This window comes from Peromyscus maniculatus, chromosome 1 (genome assembly GCF_049852395.1).
Source record: "Peromyscus maniculatus bairdii isolate BWxNUB_F1_BW_parent chromosome 1, HU_Pman_BW_mat_3.1, whole genome shotgun sequence".
Lineage (NCBI taxonomy): Eukaryota > Metazoa > Chordata > Mammalia > Rodentia > Cricetidae > Peromyscus > Peromyscus maniculatus.
This window is the reverse complement of record NC_134852.1, coordinates 19,996,626-20,017,686: the sequence shown is the minus strand read 5'-3', so window position 1 is coordinate 20,017,686 and position 21,061 is coordinate 19,996,626. Positions and strand designations below refer to the sequence as shown.

The 21,061-nt window shown below is 48.8% G+C and overlaps 2 protein-coding genes across 2 annotated transcripts; both read right to left on the bottom strand.

Moving 5' to 3' along the window:
• Positions 1 to 13,356: 13,356 nt before the first annotated feature.
• Rnf225 (ring finger protein 225) lies at positions 13,357 to 15,645 on the bottom strand. The gene is made up of 2 exons (XM_076571246.1): positions 14,960 to 15,645; positions 13,357 to 14,374 (listed from the first exon to the last, which is right to left on the bottom strand). The coding sequence occupies exon 2, from the start codon at positions 14,361 to 14,363 to the stop codon at positions 13,386 to 13,388; it is 978 nt and encodes a 325-aa protein (XP_076427361.1). The 5' UTR covers positions 14,364 to 14,374; positions 14,960 to 15,645; the 3' UTR covers positions 13,357 to 13,385.
• Positions 15,646 to 15,789: 144 nt separating this feature from the next.
• Rps5 (ribosomal protein S5) lies at positions 15,790 to 20,776 on the bottom strand. The gene is made up of 6 exons (XM_006997203.4): positions 19,943 to 20,776; positions 19,070 to 19,178; positions 16,901 to 17,110; positions 16,644 to 16,772; positions 15,979 to 16,077; positions 15,790 to 15,906 (listed from the first exon to the last, which is right to left on the bottom strand). The coding sequence occupies exons 2-6, from the start codon at positions 19,175 to 19,177 to the stop codon at positions 15,838 to 15,840; spliced, it is 615 nt and encodes a 204-aa protein (XP_006997265.1). The 5' UTR covers position 19,178; positions 19,943 to 20,776; the 3' UTR covers positions 15,790 to 15,837.
• Between the last annotated feature and the right edge of the window lie 285 nt (positions 20,777 to 21,061).

Genomic DNA, 21,061 nt, shown 5'->3' with positions numbered 1-21,061 from the left:
GACTTGGACCAGGCCAGAAGTCTTGGTGTCTGCTGCATATTATGACGTCACTCTCGTGTCCCCCCCTTTGTGTGTGCTTGGTGGTTGCCAAGGCAACTGAGGAAGCTGAGCGCGGACTGCATTTCTTACAAGCCACCTTACTGTTCCTCCACCCACGGGAAAGCAGGAGACTGGGGAACTGAACCGATACTTACCTGCACCCTGACCGATGTGTAGATCCATCCCTACAGACTCCAGTATCCTCACCAGAAGCCTCTGCTGCCCGGAGAATCATCCCTCTTGGCGTTTTGTTGATCATCTGGCATACGGAGCGAGACCTGTGACTCAGAAAAGCTATAGGACTGGAAGTTTAGGGGTTAAAGAAGTGTTTAATAAGTGCAAGGTCCTAGTGATTGGGGCCTAGTCAATCCCCAGCACACACAGCAAAGTGAGCTGTCGAGGCCCAATGTGGTAGAGCACGCCTATGATCTTAACACCTGGAGCCGGGGCAGGAGGATGGAGAGTTACAGAGCGGCCTGATCTACAGAGCAAGGTCCTGTCTCGGATAAACCAAACTCGGCCTAGTGGTGGTGGCACAGACCTTTAATCCCTGCAGATTAAGGCAGAGGCAGAGGCAGGTGGATCTCTGTGAGTTCCAGGCCAGCCTGTTCTACAGAATAAGTTTCAAGGATCTCCAGGACTACACAGAGAAACCCTGTCTCGGAGAAAGAAAAAAAAAAGGAAAAGCCAAACTCATCTTAGAGGATATGACCTGTATCTTCCAGGCATCTATAACAAGCCACTGACTTCCTCATTCTTCCCAGCTAGCTTTCTGACTTGTCCCATGCTGCCCTTGGAATTACTGGGGTGAAGGCATGCATGAACACCCTCACACTTTCACACATTCTACCTACCACAGGTCCTGGGTTGTCAATATTGGAGTGTAAAAGTCTACATTTCTGGTGGCAGGTGGAGGCTTATGCCTATAATTTCTTCATGGGGTGGAGGCAGGAGGATGAGCTGGAAGTCATCCCTGCCTACAAGTGAGCTGGAGGCTGGTCTGGAGTATACTAGGCTCAGCAGGTTACGGTGCTTGCCGCCAAGCCTGAAGACCTGATTGGGATCCTGTGCTGCCTCGTCTTAGATCAGCTTGACACACAAAATAGAATGGAGGGAACCTTATTTCAGAAATGTCTCCATAAGATCTGGGTACAAGCCAGGTGGTAGTGGCGCACACCTTTAACCCCAGCACTTGGGAGGCAGAGGCAGGCGGATCTCTGAGTTTGAGGCCAGCCAGGGCTACATAGAGAAACTGTCTTGCAGTGGGGAGGGGGGAGAAAATACCTTCAGCTACAAGGTATTTTCTTAATTAGTGATTGATGGGGGAGGGCCCAGCCCATAGTGGGTTGGTGGTTCTGGGCTGTATCAGAAAGCAACCCATGCATAAACAAATGTAACACTCCTTTACACAGTTAAATATTTGCTGTGGGCTGCAGAAATATATCATAAGAACTCAGCTAGGGGCTAGAGGAATGGCTCAGAGGTTAAGAGCATTGACTGCTCTTCCAGAGGTCCTGAGTTCAATTCCCAGCACCCACATGGTGGCTCACAACCATCGTAATGAGATCTGGCTCCCTCTTCTGTGTACATAATAAATAAATAAATCTTTAAAAAAAATAACTCAGATGGTTATGGCAAAGTCACTACCTGGAGGGATCAGGGAATTCCTCCAGAGGAAGCCAAATTCCAAGGAGCTTTTGGTGTTTCTTGGCTTGTTGTATATGAGCTGTCTTCTGTTATGAAAATCATGAGTGCCTTCATAGTTTTCCCAATTGACTTTTCTCTAAGAAGCGCTAACAGTGTGGACTGACCACTCTCTGGATATACACATTCCAGGTATTTGGAGAACAGCCTCAGGAAAGGCTTTCTCTGAAATCAGATATCTCCCTTGGCCACTTTCAAGGACTAGCAGTAATAACAGTCTCCTGATTTAAGGTAAATTCCACAAAGAGACACCGCCTAGGTCAGTTGTACATTAAGTAATAGCTTTACACAATTTAGCTTGGACCCTCTTTTCTTACAGCCTTATAAACTTTATAGACCTCTAACTCCTTATCTAACCACTTCTAGGAATATTTAGATAACCTGTGTGCTAACAGCTATGCTCAGCCTGAAACCCAGTTCAAGCCTCCCTGTAATTATCATCATTGACAGCATCCAGCCAGGTCCATCCCCAGTTGGAGGAAAGTACCTTATCAGAGATACCTCTGTACTCTCTAAGAACAGACTTAAGCATCCAGACTACCTGTTTGAGAAGGCCTGGCAGATGTGCCAATTAAGCTTAATTCCTTTCTTAAATCTTACATCTAGTTCCAGATCTCCCTTTAACTATCACCAGAGGCATCTAGCTGTATACAGGTTGCCTAGCGACTGAGCACACTTTCCCCGTCCCTGCAGAAAAATGGCAGATAGCTTGGACAGATAGGAGCCACAGGAAAAAAGAAGGCAGTTTTATTTTCTCCCATTGACCTAGCAACTTAGAGATTCTTAACATTTTCTACTAATCACATTTAAGATGATAGTTGAGCACATAAGATCCTTCTTCTTAGATATTACCTGAATTTAGCCTTTAGTTAATCCATTTTCCCATTAGTCACTTCCCTCTTGGGTTGCAAATGATAATTAACATTTACTGCCCCTCTATGTGATTCTTACCATCCCTCTGTTTGACTCTGGAAGCCTGACATTGCATTGCCAAGGGATTACTGCTTGTAAGTGTATATATACCAGGACTCCCAGGGTACGGGATGAAGAAGAAGATTTGGAAGAATAAATGACTAGACTAAGAGCTCTGTGTGCTGAGATTCTATTTCCTGAAAATAGACCTCACCATTCACAGTTTCTCTCCTGAGCCCCTGGGATGTATAATATTAAGGCTGGCCCCTCAAATATTAAACAAGACCTGCACACACACACACACACACACACACACACACACACACACACACACACATACACACAAGTGTGTGCAATACACAAATGTAAATTTTCAGAATGAGTGATGTCACCTTGGTCGCTTCCTATAAAATACAAGGCATTGGTTATTGTTTGGGGTCCCCCTTTTAGGGGTATCCATGTCCTGAATATTTTGTCTGTAAAGTACAACATTTTCCTTTATGTACAGTTCAGTCTCCCCCACTGGGGTCTGTTGTGACATGAGCTGGCTGTTCCTGAGAAGACTGGTAACTCACTGCTTCATTGCATCATCTCCATTCTAAGAACATGAACCCATAGTCGGTCATGAGAGACACGCCAGAGGAGGCCGGGACCTGGTGACTGTTCCCAGGATGGGCTGTTCTCATGCCTGTTGTGTGACGTTATCCTCATGCCTGGTGCATGGCCTGTCCTCATGCTTGCTGAATGGCCTGCCATACCTGGTATATAGCGCTGTCCTTGTCCCTAGAGAATGGCTTTGTCCCCATGCCTGCTGCATACCCTGTGCCTTCTCAGGTCTTGGTTAGCTCTCCATTAGTTTTCCCTCAACTGTTCTGTTCTCTGTTCTTAGCTCAGACTCACAGAGATCCGCCTGCTTCTGCCTCCCGAGTGCTGGGATTAAAGGCCACCACTGTCCGGCTTCATCTAGCTTTCTTATACATTCCAATACCATCTGCCTAGGGATGGTACCACTCACAGTGGACTGAGAACTCTCTCTATACACATTTTTTTCGAGACAGGGTTTCTCCTTGTTGTTTTGGTGCCTGTCCTGGATCTCGCTCTGTAGCCCAGGCTGGCCTCGAACTCACAGAGATCCGCCTGGCTCTGCCTCCCAAGTGCTGGGATTAAAGGCGTGGGCTACCACGGCCCAGCTGGGCTGGGAACTCTTACATCAATTAGCAACAACAACAACAAAAATATCACCGTGAACATGAGCACAGGCAATACTTTAGTCAAGCTGAGGTTCCTTCTTTCCATATGTGGCAAGTTGAACTAGTAACTCATCATGGAAGCCGGGTGGATCTCTGTGAGTTTGAGGCCAGCCTGGTCTACAGAGCGAGATCCAGGACAGGCACCCAAAACTACACAGAGAAACCCTGTCTCAAAAACAAAACAAAACAAAACAAAAAATCATCATGGCCTGGGTCTGACTGTCTCACCACAAGATGTCAAGTGACCATCGTGAAGGTGTTATCTGACCCACATACCCATGGGCCAGCTAGCTGTGGGCAGCAATCTAACATGATGTGAAATGGTATAGTTGAACTCAGACGTGACCTAGGCCATGACAGGCCCCACATGAGGACTTGTGGAGAGGCTGAGGGTATAGCACATCAGTAGAATGCTTGCCTATCTCCAAAGGGGCCCTGGGGTTGATCTCAGCATCACATACACAGTTTATGGAGGAAAACTTAATAACACAGAGGGATCCTAATTAAGTAAGCTAGGGACAGTCTGAGATTGGTGGGACCGGCAGGGTGCACTGTGAGAGACCTGGCCCCCCCTAAGCTCTACCCTACAAAGCCTTGAGTCAATATCTGGGGTTGTGCGTGAGGCTGTTCAGAGGGAGACAAGGAAGGAGACACAGTCCAGTTCCACACCTATTGCATCAATCACATGGGAAACTGAAAACTAAGACCTGGTAGTCCAGCTTTGGGGTGAACAGAACGTCCTATGGGGACAAGGCAGAAGGGTTGGTAGACTAGGGACAGATGCATGGATCTTACCAAGTAAACTGGTGAGCTCTGAGTTCTTGAATATCTTGTCATGGTACAAGAGACAATGGGCCATATGAAGCAGCCTCCATTCTACCTGGGAGTAATGGCTGTCATATCTGCAAACATTGCCAGACTCTAAAATGGCAGTTTCAGCTGATGCAGTGATCAGCAAGTGGACAATGCTCATACCAAATGCAAGCAGAGGGCCACATCCATGATAGAAGGGTCCTGTCACATACCCTACTTACATCCTACTTCCTTGAAGTCACAAGACACCTCCCATACATATTTCTTTTTTATATAAAGGTTTATTTATTTAGTACACAGTGTTCTGCCTGCAGGCCAGAAGAGGACATCAGATCTCATTATAGATGGCTGTGAGCCACCATGTGGTTGCTGGGAATTGAACTCAGGACCTCTGGAAGAGCAGCCAGTGCTCTTAACCACTGAGCCATCTCTCCAGCCCCATACATATTTCTTATGCCACTTTTCCCTCAGACCTCTAGGAGTGGATCTCAGAGTCTGGTTACTATTCGATGCCAATTTTTTTTTTCGATGCCTCTTTTTAAATTTAAGACGCGTGCGTATGCGGTGTGTGTGTGTGTACCACATGTGTATGGGTACCTATGGAGGCCAGAAGAGGGTGTTGGATCCTCTAGAGTTGGAGTTACAGGCAGTTGTAAGCCACCCAGCTTGGGTGTTGGGAACCAAACAAGTCCTCTGGAAGAGCAGTCAGTGTTCTTAACCACTGGGCCATCTCTGTAGTCAGAATGTTGCCTTTGCAGAGGACCCAAGTTTGGTTCTCAGTATCTATGTGGCAGTACCTGAATATATGCACACACACACACATACACGCACACACACAACACGCACGCACGCATGCACACACAAACACATACACAAACAAACAAATAAATAAATAAAATGAATCTCCAATAAGTAAAGACACACTGAATCCAGGGTACTGTCTGGAGAAAACCAGTTTCCATCATGTGGTTTCCAGGGATTGAACATGGGTCATCAGGCTTGGCATCAAGTTCCTTTACATGTTGAGACATCTTGAAAGCCCTGGAATAATTTCTTTGTACTCTCATGGATATTCTGTCTGGAGTGAAGAGACATTTTTTTCTTTTTTTTTTTTTAAAAAGATTTATTTATTTATTATGTACACACAAGAGGGCGCCAGATCTCACTACAGATGGTTATTAGCCACTATGTGGGTGCTGGGAACTGAACTCAGAACCTCTGGAAGAGCAGGCAGTGCTCTTAACCTCTGAGCCATCTTCTTTTTTTTTATTTTTTATTTTTTTAATATTCATATTTTTTAACTTTATTTTTTAATTACACTCATGATATTCATTAATTACACATGATATTAATTACATTTGTGGTATTCATTGATTACATTCACAGTATTCATTCAATAATTACATTTATGATATTCATTAATTACATTAATTGTATTGATTTATTACATTCATGATATTATATCCTGATACTACTGTCCAGGTTTTTCCATCACACAGAACAAAGATTTTGTACTTAGGAAATCATTGCTCTATATTCCTTTCTTCTCTGTCTTGAGATAATGTCTAATCTTTCTGATTCTGTGAATTTGTATATTCTATATATTTCATGTAATACAATTCTATAGCATTTGAGACTTTTTTCTTTCTCAGGAAAAGTTTATACCACAGTTGCCAACAAGAGGACCTCAATCCTAGTCTTGGCCACATCCAGGGTTTTTATTTGGAAAAGAGTAACAAAAATATGTAGTACTCTGCTCCCGTAATGAACTTAGTCTCCAGCTGCCCTAAAGATCAATTTGATAGTGTGGCCTAAGGCTCGTGCCATAAATAATGTTGTCGCTCTGAGCAGTGGTGGCGCATGCCTTTAATCCCAGCACTCGGGAGGCAGAGCCAGGCAGATCTCTATGAATTTGAGGCCAGCATGGTCTACAGAGTGAGTTCCAGGAAAGGTGCAAAGCTACACAGAGAAACCCTGTCTCGGGTGGAAAAAAATAATAATGTTGTCGGCATAGACTACCAGGTACATAAGACTTACTAGGCAGGATATTCCAAGGCTTAGAGATGATCTCCTGGAATCATCGGAAGGGAGGGCCAGATCTCTCTGGAATGTGCAGGGTTTAAGCAATCCAGGCCTACCCATTTAACCCTTTACCACCCAGTAGCTGACTTCGGTGAGCAGCTGACTCAGTGATGTAGGTGGCAGGTCACAGTAAGTCATCCAGGCTTCGAGACAGATTGTGGCACAGGTCTCACATTTGCTGCAAGCCGCAGGAAAACGTAATGGAATTCAGGAACTATCACAAAAGCTACTACTTGGAAAAGTCAAGGACCTCTCCAAAGTTCAAGTCATGGCTTAAGAAGTCTTGGTGATATTTTAGCTTTTGTATATATACATAAGCTGGTTCCTAAAATCATTTTCTTGCATGCCTCCAAGAACTCCTAACAGTGTATTTATCTAAAATGCCTATCAAGCATCCAAGGCCACGCGAAACAGCACCTGTCTCCTAGGTCATGTGGATAGCTTTATTTCTTGAGCAATTTAGGGTGAGACCCTCCTTTTTTATACAACCTTACTAATAGACCCCTAACTTCTTCTAGAATAGAATAGAACCTCACCACTTCTAGGAATGTAGACTGAGCGCATAGCTCCTCTTTTCGATATACTAACAGTCATTAGCACTCAGTTGACCTTCTCCTTTACCACTCCCATTTTTCAGGTGGTAAAAGAAAGCCTGGTGGTCACTGCCTGAGGAAAATTCTTACCTACCTTTATGACCCCATAGAATTCAAGCCTGGTGAGCTTGCTCGACTAGGGGATTGCTGCTTGGGTTTATAACTGGACTCCTGAGAGACCTGGGTAGAACTCAGAGACAGTGAACGAAGAGGGATAAGGAGGATTTTGACCAGAGAGAACGTGTGGACGAGATGGAAGATGAGGAAGAGTCAGATGGGGAAGTACTACCTGGGTAAGAACAAGATGAAAAGGACCTAGATGAGGCAGAATTAAGATAGAACTTAGAGGGAACAGTAGATGGATATAGAGAGAAATCAGGCAAGAAAGGAGCTAGGAACGAGAACAGAACTGAAGCTGTGTTAATAGGATGTTATCCCAGAAGAATTAAAGTGAATGAACTAAAGAGCTCAGTGTGCTGAGATTCTATTTTCCTGAAAATAGTCCTCACCGTTCATAGTTTCTTTCCTGAGCCCCTGGGATGTATAATATTAAGGCTGGTCCCTCTAATATTATACAAGACACATCTCTAGAAACACGTTGGGAAGATGGTAAATTAGTGTGAATCCAAGACGAGGTCCAAAAAGCCCTGTGGCTTTTTTCTGCCTTCTTTCTTCTCTTGGCTCACTGGTTTGGGAGGAAGCCAGCTGGCCTGCGGAGAGCATGCTCCAGCAGCCCTGTGGACAGGTTGATGTGATGAGAAATGGAGGCTTTCTGCTGATGGTCACATGAACAGGCAGCTTGGACCAGAATCCTTCGGCTGCCGTGAAGTCTTCAGATGTCTGTTGTTCCTGGAATGCTTAATTGAAACCTCATGGAGCCAGTTAGAACCACCAGCCGGTGAGCTCTGTGTGAGCTGATCCAGAGGATCCAACACATAGAGTGTGGGATGACAGACACTAAGCTGCTGGGCTTGGAGATGATGAGTTAGGTGGTATTAAGAGCTAATATTGGGGGCCGGGCGTGGTGGCGCACGCCTTTAATCCCAGCACTCGGGAGGCAGAGCCAGGCGGATCTTTGTGAGTTCGAGGCCAGCCTGGGCTACCAAGTGAGCTCCAGGAAAGGCGCAAAGCTACACAGAGAAACCCTGTCTCGAAAAAAACAAAAAACAAACAAACAAAAAAAAGAGCTAATATTGGACTGCCAGATGGTGGCGGCGGCGGCGGCGGCGGCAAAGCACGCACGCCTTTGATCCCAGCACTTGGGAAGCAGAGGCAGGCAGATCTCTGAGTTTGAGGCCAACCTGGTCTACAAAGTGAGTTACAGAATAGGGCTACACAGAGAAACCCTGTCTCAAAAAAAAAAACCAAATAAAAGAGCTAATATTGGGTCAGGCCTGGTGGTGCATGCCTTTCATGCCAGCACTTAGGAGGCAGAGGCAGGAGGATGTCTAAGTTTTAGGTTCAGATATCTCACCAACCTGCTCTTAACTCTCAACTGCATTTGAATTTAACCGCATTGAAATTTACTCAGGGTTCGGTCAGTCACTTTGTCTCAAAATGTGTTAGAATGTATACATAATTATTGACTCCACGTTCAAGCATAAACTACTCGGCGGGTACCAGCCCTCCACCACGTAGACCCGAGAAGGCTGAACAAGCACATGATGACTTAGCGTTTTGACCTGTTGTTCACCTCTGCTTCTTCAGGGGTCTGGAAACCTCATACCCCTCAAATCCAGGGACCAGCCGTCCGCGTGCCTCCGGGTCGTCATGGCAACGCTGCTCTCAGGTTCCTGATTGGTCGTCAGGTTTAGCGAGCCTGCGTTATTATTATTGTGAGGAATAAATGCCTAGCCCCTTAGTGATGTCCAACATCGCCATAGCAACTCCAGTTTTTAGTTCCTAAAGGTTCACTGAGGCCCATCTTGGCCTTAACCACAAGAGGACCCACACAATGCCAGGGGATCCTTATAACCCTCTTTGAGAAAGGCTGGAACCGTCTGGTAGAATGGAGCCCTTTGTGTTGTCGTGTTCCCCGCCCCACACATTTCAGGAGAAGAGAGCTGGCGACAGGGCTTGGGAAAGGTAGGCAGTAACAGGTAGGGAGGCACCAAGGTAGTAATTAGCAGATGCGGGGCAACCTCTGGGTTCTGACGCCAGCCTCCTCTTAGTGGAGGAGAAAAGGCCCAGGCTCCAAGCTCTGGGATGAAGAGGGGTGAAGATGCTGCAGTGGCATCTAAAAGGCAGATTAGGACTAGAAAGGAAGGACCCTCAGCGTCTACCCAGCTTTCACATTGTCCGTTTGTGTAGGCTACACCAGCTCCTAAGCATACATGCAGATACAGCTGTTGGGAACCTTCCTGTTTTAAATTTTTAAAAAGATTTTTATTTATGTATTTGATACATGAGTGATCTATCCATGTATTAGCCTGCATACAGAAGAGGGCATCAGATCAATTTCCACCAACTCGGGACTTCTGGAAGAGCAGTCACTGCTCTTGACTGCTGAACCATCTCTGAGTCAGCCCTGGGTCTCTTCCTTAAGGCAGCCTTCATGGACCTCCATCAGGCTGAGACTCTTCTCTCCTCCTCCTGTGTATTGCTAGCCAAAGACCCCTTTCTGGTCCACCCAGACCAAGCCTACTCTTGCCTCCCCCCACTCACCCAGGTTGGGATGGAGGAAGGGAGGGCTGAGGGGGGGCCTATCGATGAGACTCCACTCCCCACTCAGTGGGCTGAATAGTGGCTTCCAAAAACATTCACTTCCTAATCCCTGGACTATATCTTACGTGGCAGAATAGACTTTGTTGTTGTGATGAAGGATCTAAAAATGGGAGGCCATGACTGGTGGCACAGGCCTGTAAGCCCAGCTGCTCAAGGCTGAGGCATGAAGGAAAGAACTCTTAAGTTCAACAAGACCAGCCTAGAAAACACAGTGAAAAGCTGTCTTAAAAACAAATATTCAGCTGGGTGGTGGTGGTGCACGCCTTTAATCTCAGCACTCGGGAGGCAGAGGCAGGCGGATCTCTGTGAGTTCAAGGCCAGCCTGGTCTACCAAGTGAGTTCCAGGGGAAAGGCGCAAAGCTACACAAAGAAACCCTGTCTCAAAAAACCAAAACCAAACCAAAACAAAACAAAAATTCAGGCCGGGCAGTGGTGGCACACGTCTTTAATCCCAGTGCTCGGGAGGCAGAGGCAGGCAGATCTCTGAGTTTGAGACCAGCCTGGTCTACAGAAGTGAGTTCCATGACAGCCAGAGTTACACAGAGAAACCCTGTCTCAAAAAAACAAAACAAAAACAAACAATAAAATAAAAATTCAGCCGGGTGGTGGTAGTGTATGCTTTTAACTCCAATACTTGGGAAGCAGAGGCAGGTGGATCTCTAAGTTCTAGGCCAGCCTGGGCTACAGAGTGAGTTCTAGGACAACCAAGGCTACACAGAGAAACCATATCTCTTAAGAAAAAAAATTCAGGGGCTGGAAAAATGGCTCAGTGGTTAAGAGCTTGTGTTGTTCTTGCAGAGGACCCAAGATCCATTACTAGCACCCACGTCGGGCACCTCACAACTGCCCAGAACTCCAGCTTCAGGGAGCTGAATTTTCTTACCTCCTTGGGTGTATACACAGCATACATAGACACATATTCATACACATAAAAAAACATAACAATTAAAAAAAATTCAGGCAGGGTGGTGCTGGTGCATGCCTTTAATCCCAGCACTTGGGAGGCAGAGGCAGGTGGATTTCTGTGAGTTTGAAGCCAGCATGGTCTATAGAGTGAGTTCTAGGACAGTTGGGTCTACACAGAGAAACTGTCTTGAAAAACTAAATAACAATAATGAATAAAATAAATAAATATTCAAAAATGACTGTACATGTAAATCAGTGGTGGAGTGTATTCGTGAGGTCTTGGGTTCAATTCTCAGCAACACACACACACACACACACACACACACACACACACACACACACACCTTGAGTTGGTTAATTGTCTTGGATTATCTGGCTAGGTGGGTCCAGTGTGCTCCTAATATTTTTATAAATGAAAGAAGATAGCTGGAGGGTCAAGGAAATTTGGAGGAAACCACAAGTCAAGGAAGGCAGTTCTAATAGCTGGACATTTAAGGAAATAGATTCTCCTAGTCTTCAGAAGGACCTGGGACTGTTGGCTCCCCAAGCTTATTGAATGATTATTGATTTTTATTTTGTGACAGGATCTCACATAACCAGGCTGGCCTCAAACTCCCTATGTTGCTAAGGGTGGCCTCGAACTATTGGTCTTCCTGCCTCCACCTCCCAGGTGCTGAGATTACATTTCTGTGCCACCACACTTAGTGAGGCCCCTCAGTTTTAGCCCCATGATAGGATCTTAGGCTTCTGGACTACAGAACTGTGAGGTAATTTGTGTGGTTCTACGACATGGTATCAGGGGTAAGTTTTTTACAGTAGCCAGAGAAAACTAAAACAGAACCCCCACTCTTCCCACTGGACCAGCCTGTGAAGCTGGGCAGTGGTTCCCAGTGACCCAGTGCATTGATCCCAGTCTTTGTGGGTGACGTTGGCACCCGGGTATGACCCAAGAACTGGTCTGCGAAGACACACCCTTGGCTTCCCTGATGTTCTTCCTCTGGCTTCCTACCTGGTAGCAGCAGCCGAGTTGCTCCCACAGGCATGCCAAGGCCCCCTGGTAGCTGGCAGCTTGCAAGCCTAGGGTGCCCATGGGCATTCCCAGGCTGCCTTTCGGTCGTCTCTGATGCTGTCACGCCCCGACAACCATTCTGTACCAGCTGATGCCTGGTGCTGAGGACACACACGTAAATAAACCACACAGAGGCCTCCAGATATGTAGAAGTCACATTTCATTCTGGAAAATGCTGCCCACCCTTAACACACATCGTCTCATGCCAAGTGAGGTAAGCCAGGACACGGCGTTTCAGAGGTCTGTGGTCAGCCTATGCAGAGAATAGCTGCCTTCCTCCTACTCTGTGTCTAAGCCAAAAAGGCTTTTGGAAGGAAGACAGGAGCCACCTTCCATAGAGGTGGAAAGGCTTCAACTTCAGCAGAGGCATAGATGGAAGGCTGGGCAGAGCTGATGGAGCCCCGGAGAAGGGGAAGAATGGGGATAATGGGATTAAAGTGGACACAGGACCAGCCATCTCTCATGTAAGCTATGGAGGGCCAGGGCCTTCTCATATTGAATGATTCTGTCTGAGCCACAGGGAGGCCTTAACTCTCCCGTGATGACCAGAACTGTTCCGCAAGGTACTGAGTAGGTCCCAGAAACCAAAGTCTGGAGGGGACATCAAACTCCCAGACCAGCTTGGGATATACTTCCCAAATGAGAACCAGTTTTCAGAAGTCAGGGCCCCTCCCATTCCTAGCCAGGCCACCCCTGGCCCTCCGAGTCAGAGTCCTCATCAGGTGAGCACGTGCTGAAATTTACAGACTAGCTGTGGGCAGCAAGACACATAATCAGAATAGTAACAAGTTTTGTACTCCGAAGATAGGGGCCCCAGCCCCACTGTGGTGAGTCCAAAGGATGAGTGGATCCGAGCCTTCATCCCCAGAGCTGACCAGGAATGTCTCCCTTAGGGGGCTGTGGTGATGATGATTTGAAGTAATTCTAACAGCATCCCATCAAGATCAAAGCTAAGGCACCTTGACACAGTCCGGTATAGATGTCACGGGTGGGGGGTAGGAGGCCAGCTCGACTCCCACAGAGATGAGAATCTGGGGTACCCAAACTAGACCCACACAAGGATGTGGTTCAGAAGTAATCGTCAGTAGGACCCTTACATGCGTGGCCTGGTACCTTCAATTAGATGGTCATGGGAATCAGACATTCTCATGGAATGATTATAGTGGTTTGAGAGAGTTCATGCCTTTTCAGTCCCCAGTCTGGAGAGACGCATTCTGTTAATGCCCTCCAGGATAACAGAAATCCTCAGACCAGGAGACAGGGCTTATCGCACTGAGGCATTTATTGCTGTAGTTACAACCTTTTCCCAGCATCCTGTGCCTGCAGGTTCCAGCCAAGGTCAGTCTCTGCCTTAGGTGTTTGATCTGGTAGTGTATCCAGGGTCCCTGGGTCCTTGGTAGCCTCCTCAAGCTCTGGCGTGTCCTTGGTAGCCTCTGGCAGGGTACTATCCAGGTCTAGATCAGGCTTTGTGGGGCGTGGCATCCAGGTGTGGGTCCAGGATGCCATTGGTGTGGGCCTCGGCGGTTGCCAGAAGCTAGGATCAGGGGCCAGAGCTACAACCTGAGGCCGCGCAAGGCCGGAGGTGGTGACATGAGGGATGAGGAAGAAGATATAGACACCAGAGACAACGAGGCCCGCGGCCACCAGCACCGCCAGAGCCACAGCCGCGTTGAAGGCCCATGTGGGGCTGCTCATGGACAGGCGACGCGACAGCGGGCGGCCGAGGCGCAGCGGAGGTGGAGGCGGCGGGGCACGCGCTGTGCGACTCTTGCGTGGCCCCGGGGACGGTGGCGGTGGCCGCAGGTACAGGAGCCCTCGGCGGCGGTCGAATCGCACGGAGCCCTGGCATAGGGGTGCCACGCGCGCCTCGCGAGGCAGCAGACTTGGCTGCGTGGGTAGAGCGGGAAGGCCCCGGCGCGGGGCCAAGCGCGTGGGCGCACGGCACATGGGGCAAGCCACTGCGTCACCGCCACCCGCCGTAGCAAGGGATAGGCGGGCCAGGCACTCGAGACAGAAGACGTGGCCGCAGTCCAGGCGTTTTGGTAGCTTGAAAACGCCGTCGAAGGGTGACACGCAGATAAGGCACTCCATGGGGGATGCAGGGGGCAGGATGGGGCTGTCGCCCGGGTTGCCGTCGCCCTCCTCCTCTTCTGCGTCCTCATTTTCGCCTCTGCTAGGGGATGTGGGTGCAGAGAGGGTACCTGGGGAGCCCGGGCTTGAGCCCTGGGAGGCTCGGTGGCGGCGGAGCCAGAGGAGCCGAGGACACGGCATCCAGATTGTACCTATGAAGAGAAGGGCTCAGGTAGGGATCTGGAGGTTGTGGCAGGTTGGTAAGATTTCTGAGGGGAGCAGGGAGAATGAAGTTATGCAGAGTGGGTCCAAGGAGGCAGAGACGAGTCCTTAGTTGGACTCTCAGTCCCCAAAGTCGAGACAAACTAGGTAACAGACTGAAACAGCTTTACAAGTCGTAAGGGAGATGCAAGAGGGAAGACCCAACATCAAACCAAGTCAGAATAGCGCCACAGGGAACAGAGGAGCAGTATTTAGACTCCAGGCTGTCTAAATCTGTGGGTTGCAACCTATTAATAAGGGTTGCCAACGACCACAGGGAAAGATGTCTACATATTACAAGGCATAACAGTAGTCAAATTAGTTATGAAGTAGCAACAAAAATAATTTATGGTTGGGGGCCAACACCACATGAGCGATCCCTAAAGGGTCGCAACATTAAGGTTGAGAACCTGTCACTTGTCCACCAGATTCTGGAACAAAAGAGGTACCTAATAGCTGAGAAGCAAAGTAGGAAACCCAGGGTGTAAGATCTGACACCAGACAGAAATGGCTAGCCAAGTTTACAGACACCCTACCTGTTGATGCTGGTTCAGATGAGTATCCTGGTGAGTCTCTCCTGTTCTGACCCCAATTCCTGGCTTGTCTGCCACTAGGTTGTCAAGTGCCCCTCCCTGGAGGGCACCTGACCTTGGGCCAGCCCTCTCCAGGTTCCCATGTACCTGTCAAACCTGTCTGGCTGCTTACCCCGCCCCCAGGCTCCTCCTACTAGCACGAACACCAAGTCTGATCTATAATGGATGCAAGGGTGGCAGGAAGTTCAATGGCACAAGGGCCATGGACCACTTTGCAAAGCCTCCACAGCTGGGCTCCTGGAGACATGTGAAGCCTGCACATAAACACTAAGGGAGTGAGCAAACTGGACCCCATCATACCCCAACTAGACAGACCTAACAGGACTTTTTTAAAAAAAGATTTATTATGTATACAGTAACCAGCCTGCATGCCAGAAGAGGGTGTCAGATCTCATTTGATGGTTGTGAGCCACCATGTGGTTGCTGGGACTCAGGACCTCTGCAAGAACAGCCAGTGCTCTTAACCATCTCTCCAGCCCCAACAGGGACTATTTGAAACACCCTCAACATTGTCTGCATATAATATGGATCTTTAGCACCCCAGCCCTTCCCCTTTATCAGACCCGGAGGGTAGCAGCAATCCTCCCCTCACCCCCAGCACTTGCTGGGTCATTCCCGGGCACTGAGCTTACACCCTGTGACCAGCACTAGACCAGAGTGGTACTTGCCAGGGAAATACATTTCTCGTGGGTCAACATGCCAGGAAGGTGAGCATCCCCTATAGCCATGGGAAGCACCCTACCCCCTCAATGAGAGACAAGAACAAAGGCAGGTAGAACTTTCCCAAAGGGCACACAGTTTATTAGGCAGCAGCTGGGAAATCAGCGGTTAGACTTGGCCACACGCTCCAGCTCATCTTTCTTCTTGATGGCGTAGGAGTTGGAGGAGCCCTGCAAAGACAGGTGGTTAGCTCTGAATGGTGGATGAGCCCCCAGATACCCAACCTGTGTGCCCTGACCCACCTTGGCAGCATTGATGAGCTCATCTGCAAGGCACTCAGCAATCGTCTTAATGTTCCTGAAAGCGGCCTCACGAGCTCCTGTGCACAGCAGCCAGATGGCCTAGAGAAGACAGGTAGGGCTTAGGCCACACAAGGGTACCAGTCCTCCCAGTGATCTGGGACCCACCTCTACAGAAACCCGCTTTTCATCACTACACGCTGTCACCCAGAGATGAGATACAAGGGAGCAGACATCCTATCAGACGGCAGGCTAAAACAATAAACAAAACAAACAAAAAAACATGGGCCCCTACTAACAAGACTTAAGAAGTGCCAGCAAAGTGTGAGATGCTCTTGACTTCCCCATGGTATGCAGGGTCAAGCAAATCCACCTTGTGCCTCTCAAACAGCTAAAACTACGGATATGTGCCACCACTCAAGAGGCTCATAAATGGATCAAGTTTAAAACAAATAAATAAAAAACCCTAAACCTGCTGTAAAACTACACACTAGGAATTAAATGAACCAGACCAGGAGGAGGGCTGGGGCTCCATTTGCCCCACACAGGGTGGAAATCCAGGAAGGTTTCCTGGAGGAAGTGAGGCTCTGGGTAAAACATGCAAGCCAGAACTCCACCCACTCATGCTGGTGGTTCCTGTCCCAGCCCTTCACAAGCCTCTGACGCACCTGATTCACACGGCGCAGTGGGGACACATCCACAGCCTGACGTCTCACAGTCCCAGCTCGCCCAATTCGGGTTGAGTCTTCCCGGGGGCCACTGTTGATGATGGCGTTCACCAGGACCTGCAGAGGGTTCTGGAAGAAAGGGAGGCCATGAGCCTGACACCCACCCCCAACCTCCCCAGAACAAGGTGGCAGTGTCACAGGTGATGAATCTGGCAGATGTACCGTGAAGCTTTGGCATGAATCAAGGGCAGTCTTACCTCACCGGTGAGCAGGTGGATGATCTCAAAGGCATGCTTGACGATTCGGACAGTCATAAGCTTCTTGCCGTTGTTGCGGCCATGCATCATCATGGAGTTAGTGAGGCGCTCCACAATGGGGCACTGGGCTTTGCGGAAGCGCTTGGCGGCATACCGCCCCGCACTGTGGGGCAGGTACTTGGCATACTTCTCCTTCACGGCAATGTAATCCTGGGTGGCAAAGTGAGGATGAAGGGGCAATCAGGGGTGGGACCGGCCTCAGACGGGCATCGGAGGGGGCTGAGAACTGGCTCAAGGCATGGCATGCCCCCAGCAGGCTGTGAATGTGAGCCTTGAGAATAGAACTGAACAAGTGACTGGTGAAGTCACCCACCCACACACCTCTATATCCCAACACTCGGGAGGCAAGAGGATCACTAATGGTTCAAAACTAGCCTGGTCTACAGTGTCTCTCAGCACAGTCAGGGCAACACACTGAGACCTTACTGGGAGGAGAGGGCTGTCCAGGGCACTATAGGACACGTGGCAGCACTTGGTAGATTATTCTGGGCAACACGGTGACCCCAGGCCATGACTACATAGTAAGACATACACACTCTCTCAATAAGTCATATAAAAAAAAGGGAAAAAAAAAAGGGGGTGGGTGGGTGCTGGAGAGATGGCTCAGAGGTTAGGAGCCCTGGCTGCTCTTCCAGAGGACCCAGGTTCAATTCCCAGCTCCCATAGTTGGGAGTTCATAACTGTCTATAACTCCTGTTCCAGGGGATCCAACACCCTCACCCAGACATATATGTAGGCAAACCACCAATGTAAATAAAATACAAATACATAAAAAAAGAGAAAAATAATTGAGATTCAATGTGACCTGCGAGACAGAAAACATTTACAATCTTACTCCTTACCTAAGAAGTTACTGGGTATGTACACATTGCAGTTAGTTAGGTGGTAGTTGGCCTAGCATGTGAAAAGCCCTGGATTCAATCCCTAACAGCAAAAATAAGATCGCAGACCTCTGTAAACAAACGCACAAAGTAAAGACCCACCAGACAAGCCTGAATATACTTTGAATACCTGGGTCCTGTTGTATACCTTTCTCCTTTATTTACTTTGTGCATGTTATGTACGTATAGAAGTCAGAGGATAATTTACAGCTGTCAGTTTTCTCCTTCTATCTGTGAATTCCAAGGGTTAAATTTATGTTGCCAGGCTTAGTAGTAACTGTCTTTACAAGCAGAGCCCCTGCACAGGCCCATTCTGTGGCATCTTTATTTTAATTTAATTTCTTTGAACAAAAGGGACAAGTGAGCCTAAGGATGTAGCAAAAGTCAGTAGGGTCTTGCCTTGCACATACAAAAACCTGGGTTCAATTTCCAGCAGTGTGTAAACCTGGGTGTGGTGATATATGCCTACAATCCCAGCATTTGTGCAGAGTACACAAGATGATTAGCTCTTTCCACTATATAGTGTGTTTTAGGCCAGCCTGAGCTATATGAGACTGTCTCAAAAGGGATATGAGTGCAAAAAAAGAGAAAGAGCACAACCACTTTAATTTGCACATACACTAACACAGCCATTAAATAGCACCCACACGCCCAGAGCCAACTGACACTTAGGAGGGGGCATTAGGGGCATCTCACTATGTAGCTACAACTGGCCGCACACTCAAAATCCTCCTGCTGTAGCCTGAAAGCAGCAGTTCAGGCCCACACCACCATGCCCAGCTTACCAACTGACTTTGACAAGGGCACCAACACTGTTCAGGTTGGTTGAAGTGGTCTGTTCAACAGAGGAGACTGCCAACTGAACATATGAATGCAAAATGATACAAAGACAGATGTAGTAACACTTGTCTTTAATTCCAGCACTTGGGGAACAGAGGCAGGAGGATCTCTATGAGTTCCAAGCGAGCCAGGGCTACATAGCCAAGGCCCTGTCTCAAAAGACAATGGATTCAGAAAAGCAAAAAAACAAAAAAAACCCAATACACTGTAACAACTTTTGGTATAGGTTGTAAAAAGGCAAGGATATGGCTGTCCAGTTACTGCTCTTCTATCTGGTCATAAACATGAACTGGTTTAAACCTAGATGTCATATGTCCTTTTCTGAACTGGAAGAATCCACACCTGCTCTCAATCAAAAGCCAAAAAGGCTACCACGAAGTCCTTTTACCTGTAGAGAAATATCGTTGATCTGCACATCATCAGTGCTCCATTTCCCAAAGAGCTTGATGTCTGGGGTCTCTGCTACCGCTGGTGTGGCTGTCTCCCACTCCGTCATTCTGGGGGACGGGATAGCAACAAGAAACCGTTATTGTTCATCCACCCTAGAACAGTCATATTTACCCCAAACTCTAAAGACTAACCTCCACTTTGTGGGAAACTGTGTAGTAAAAGGGAACCCAAAAGCTTTGAACATCTCTCCAAAAGTAGGAAACGACTGAGGTGTAGAAAGAACCTGCTCTTTACTCAGGAACCCGAGGTCTGGGTCCCGACAGTCACCCAGCTAAACAGCGGGTACGCGGAACCCAGTATAATACAGCTCATGAAGCCATGCAGACACCCATCGGCACACATCCTGTATCAAACTCGCACTGTGCATTTATGAAGCGTCCGTCCTGCGAACTAACAGTCCACGAGTAACATACGGGGATAAAGACCACCTTATGAGTCCGGAGGGAAAATCAATACATGTGTTTCCTTCCTTGTCTGGCGCTATGGAGAAGCTAGGGGCTGCTATGGAGGAAAACGCGTCCTGAGCAAAAGGGTCGCTAGAAAACTAAGAGAACGAGATGTTCGGTCGCTATATAACCCTAGAACCAAGTGACTTTCCTCGGATGCCGAGTGTTAACAGTATGGAGCCAACACAGTGCAAACGGGGCAGCGCAACCCGGCCCGGGCGCGTTTCCCGGACACTCTTCCGGAGGGACGCGGTGAGGTCCAAACGGGAAGGCCCAGGCCTCGGGTGCCGCCTCCGGGTCCCCAAACGCCCCTCAGAACACACGGGGCCGCCCCTTCGGAACTCCGGGCTCCTCCGCAGCCTCACCTGAGGGCGCAGACCGGGCTTCTCGGTCGCTCGGCGTGGACCACGCGCCGTCCTGGCACAGACAGGAAGAGGCCGCGCGCTGCGGGCCGGCGCTTTTAAGTGAAGCGAAAACTTCCGGGTCAGAGGCAGGGACGCATGCGCAGAGGGACAAACGTGCTCCGCGACCAGTCCGGAGTTAGGGTGAGACGCGCCCTTTGAGCCGTACAGCGCATGTGCAATGTCAGAAACAGCGCCACAACCATCTTCTGGCGGATGTCTGAAGTACGGGCCGAGAGTGTGAGTCGGTGAGCATGCGCAGAAGCGTCCGCGAAACGAACACCGCCATATCTAAAAAGGGCAGACGTTCAGTCCACGCTCACGGCCAACGGGCTGCAGAGCCAAGGCGCCAGGGGCCGTGGGTTCCTAGCTAAGGCAGCCAGGTCGGCTCAGCGTTTCTTGGTGGGGTCGGGTCTGGTGGTCACCACTGATCCGGGTCCGCAAGCATCGGCCCCACCCTCTCTACCTTCCGGCCAGCGGGGCTCGGCGTGTCCCAGGCTTCCGGTATGGGACCACTGCCATCTTAAGCACTCTGGCTTCTCTTGTCCGCCCTTTTTTTTCTCAGGACACGAGACTCTGACCACCAATCAGCAGCTGTGTGACCCGCCCGGGGGAGGGTCACAGAGAGAGGGAGTTCTGGAGTGGGGTGAGATTGTCGGCACCGGGGATCTCATCTGAAATCCCGGCGACTCGAGGTTTATAACCGGGACTCGTTGCCTGCAGACTGAGGTGTCTTTGGTTGTTTTGCTTTTTCCAGACAGGGTTTTTCTGTGTTCCCCTGGCTGTCTTGGAACTCGCTCTGTAGACCAGGCTGGGCCGAACGTCACAGAGATCCGCCTGCCTCTGCCTTCCTGGAGCAGGAATTAAAGGCGTGCGCCCCCACCGCCAGGTACAGGTGGAGTCTTTTAACTAGGCTGACCCCTGCATTTATCGCCTAAGGACAGAATGGGAAATAGTCACTATACAGAAATAAGTTAACCGCCCTACACAGGCCTCAATCCTCTTCCCCAGCTACTCTTAAAATGGTCTTTATGAACAAACAGGTCAGCTCTGGGAGCGGATAGCTCCCGAACTTTCTAAGGG

Bases quoted from the DNA above. Each gene is read 5' to 3' on its own strand.
- Rnf225 (XM_076571246.1), bottom strand. From the start codon at position 14,363: ATGCCGTGTCCTCGGCTCCTCTGGCTCCGCCGCCACCGAGCCTCCCAG.
- Rps5 (XM_006997203.4), bottom strand. From the start codon at position 19,177: ATGACGGAGTGGGAGACAGCCACACCAGCGGTAGCAGAGACCCCAGAC. The intron at 17,111-19,069 runs GTAAAAGGACTT...TTTGCCACCCAG, and splicing joins TCAACGATATTTCTCTACAG to GATTACATTGCCGTGAAGGA. The intron at 15,907-15,978 runs GTGGGTCAGGGC...CTGTCTTTGCAG, and splicing joins AGCTCATCAATGCTGCCAAG to GGCTCCTCCAACTCCTACGC.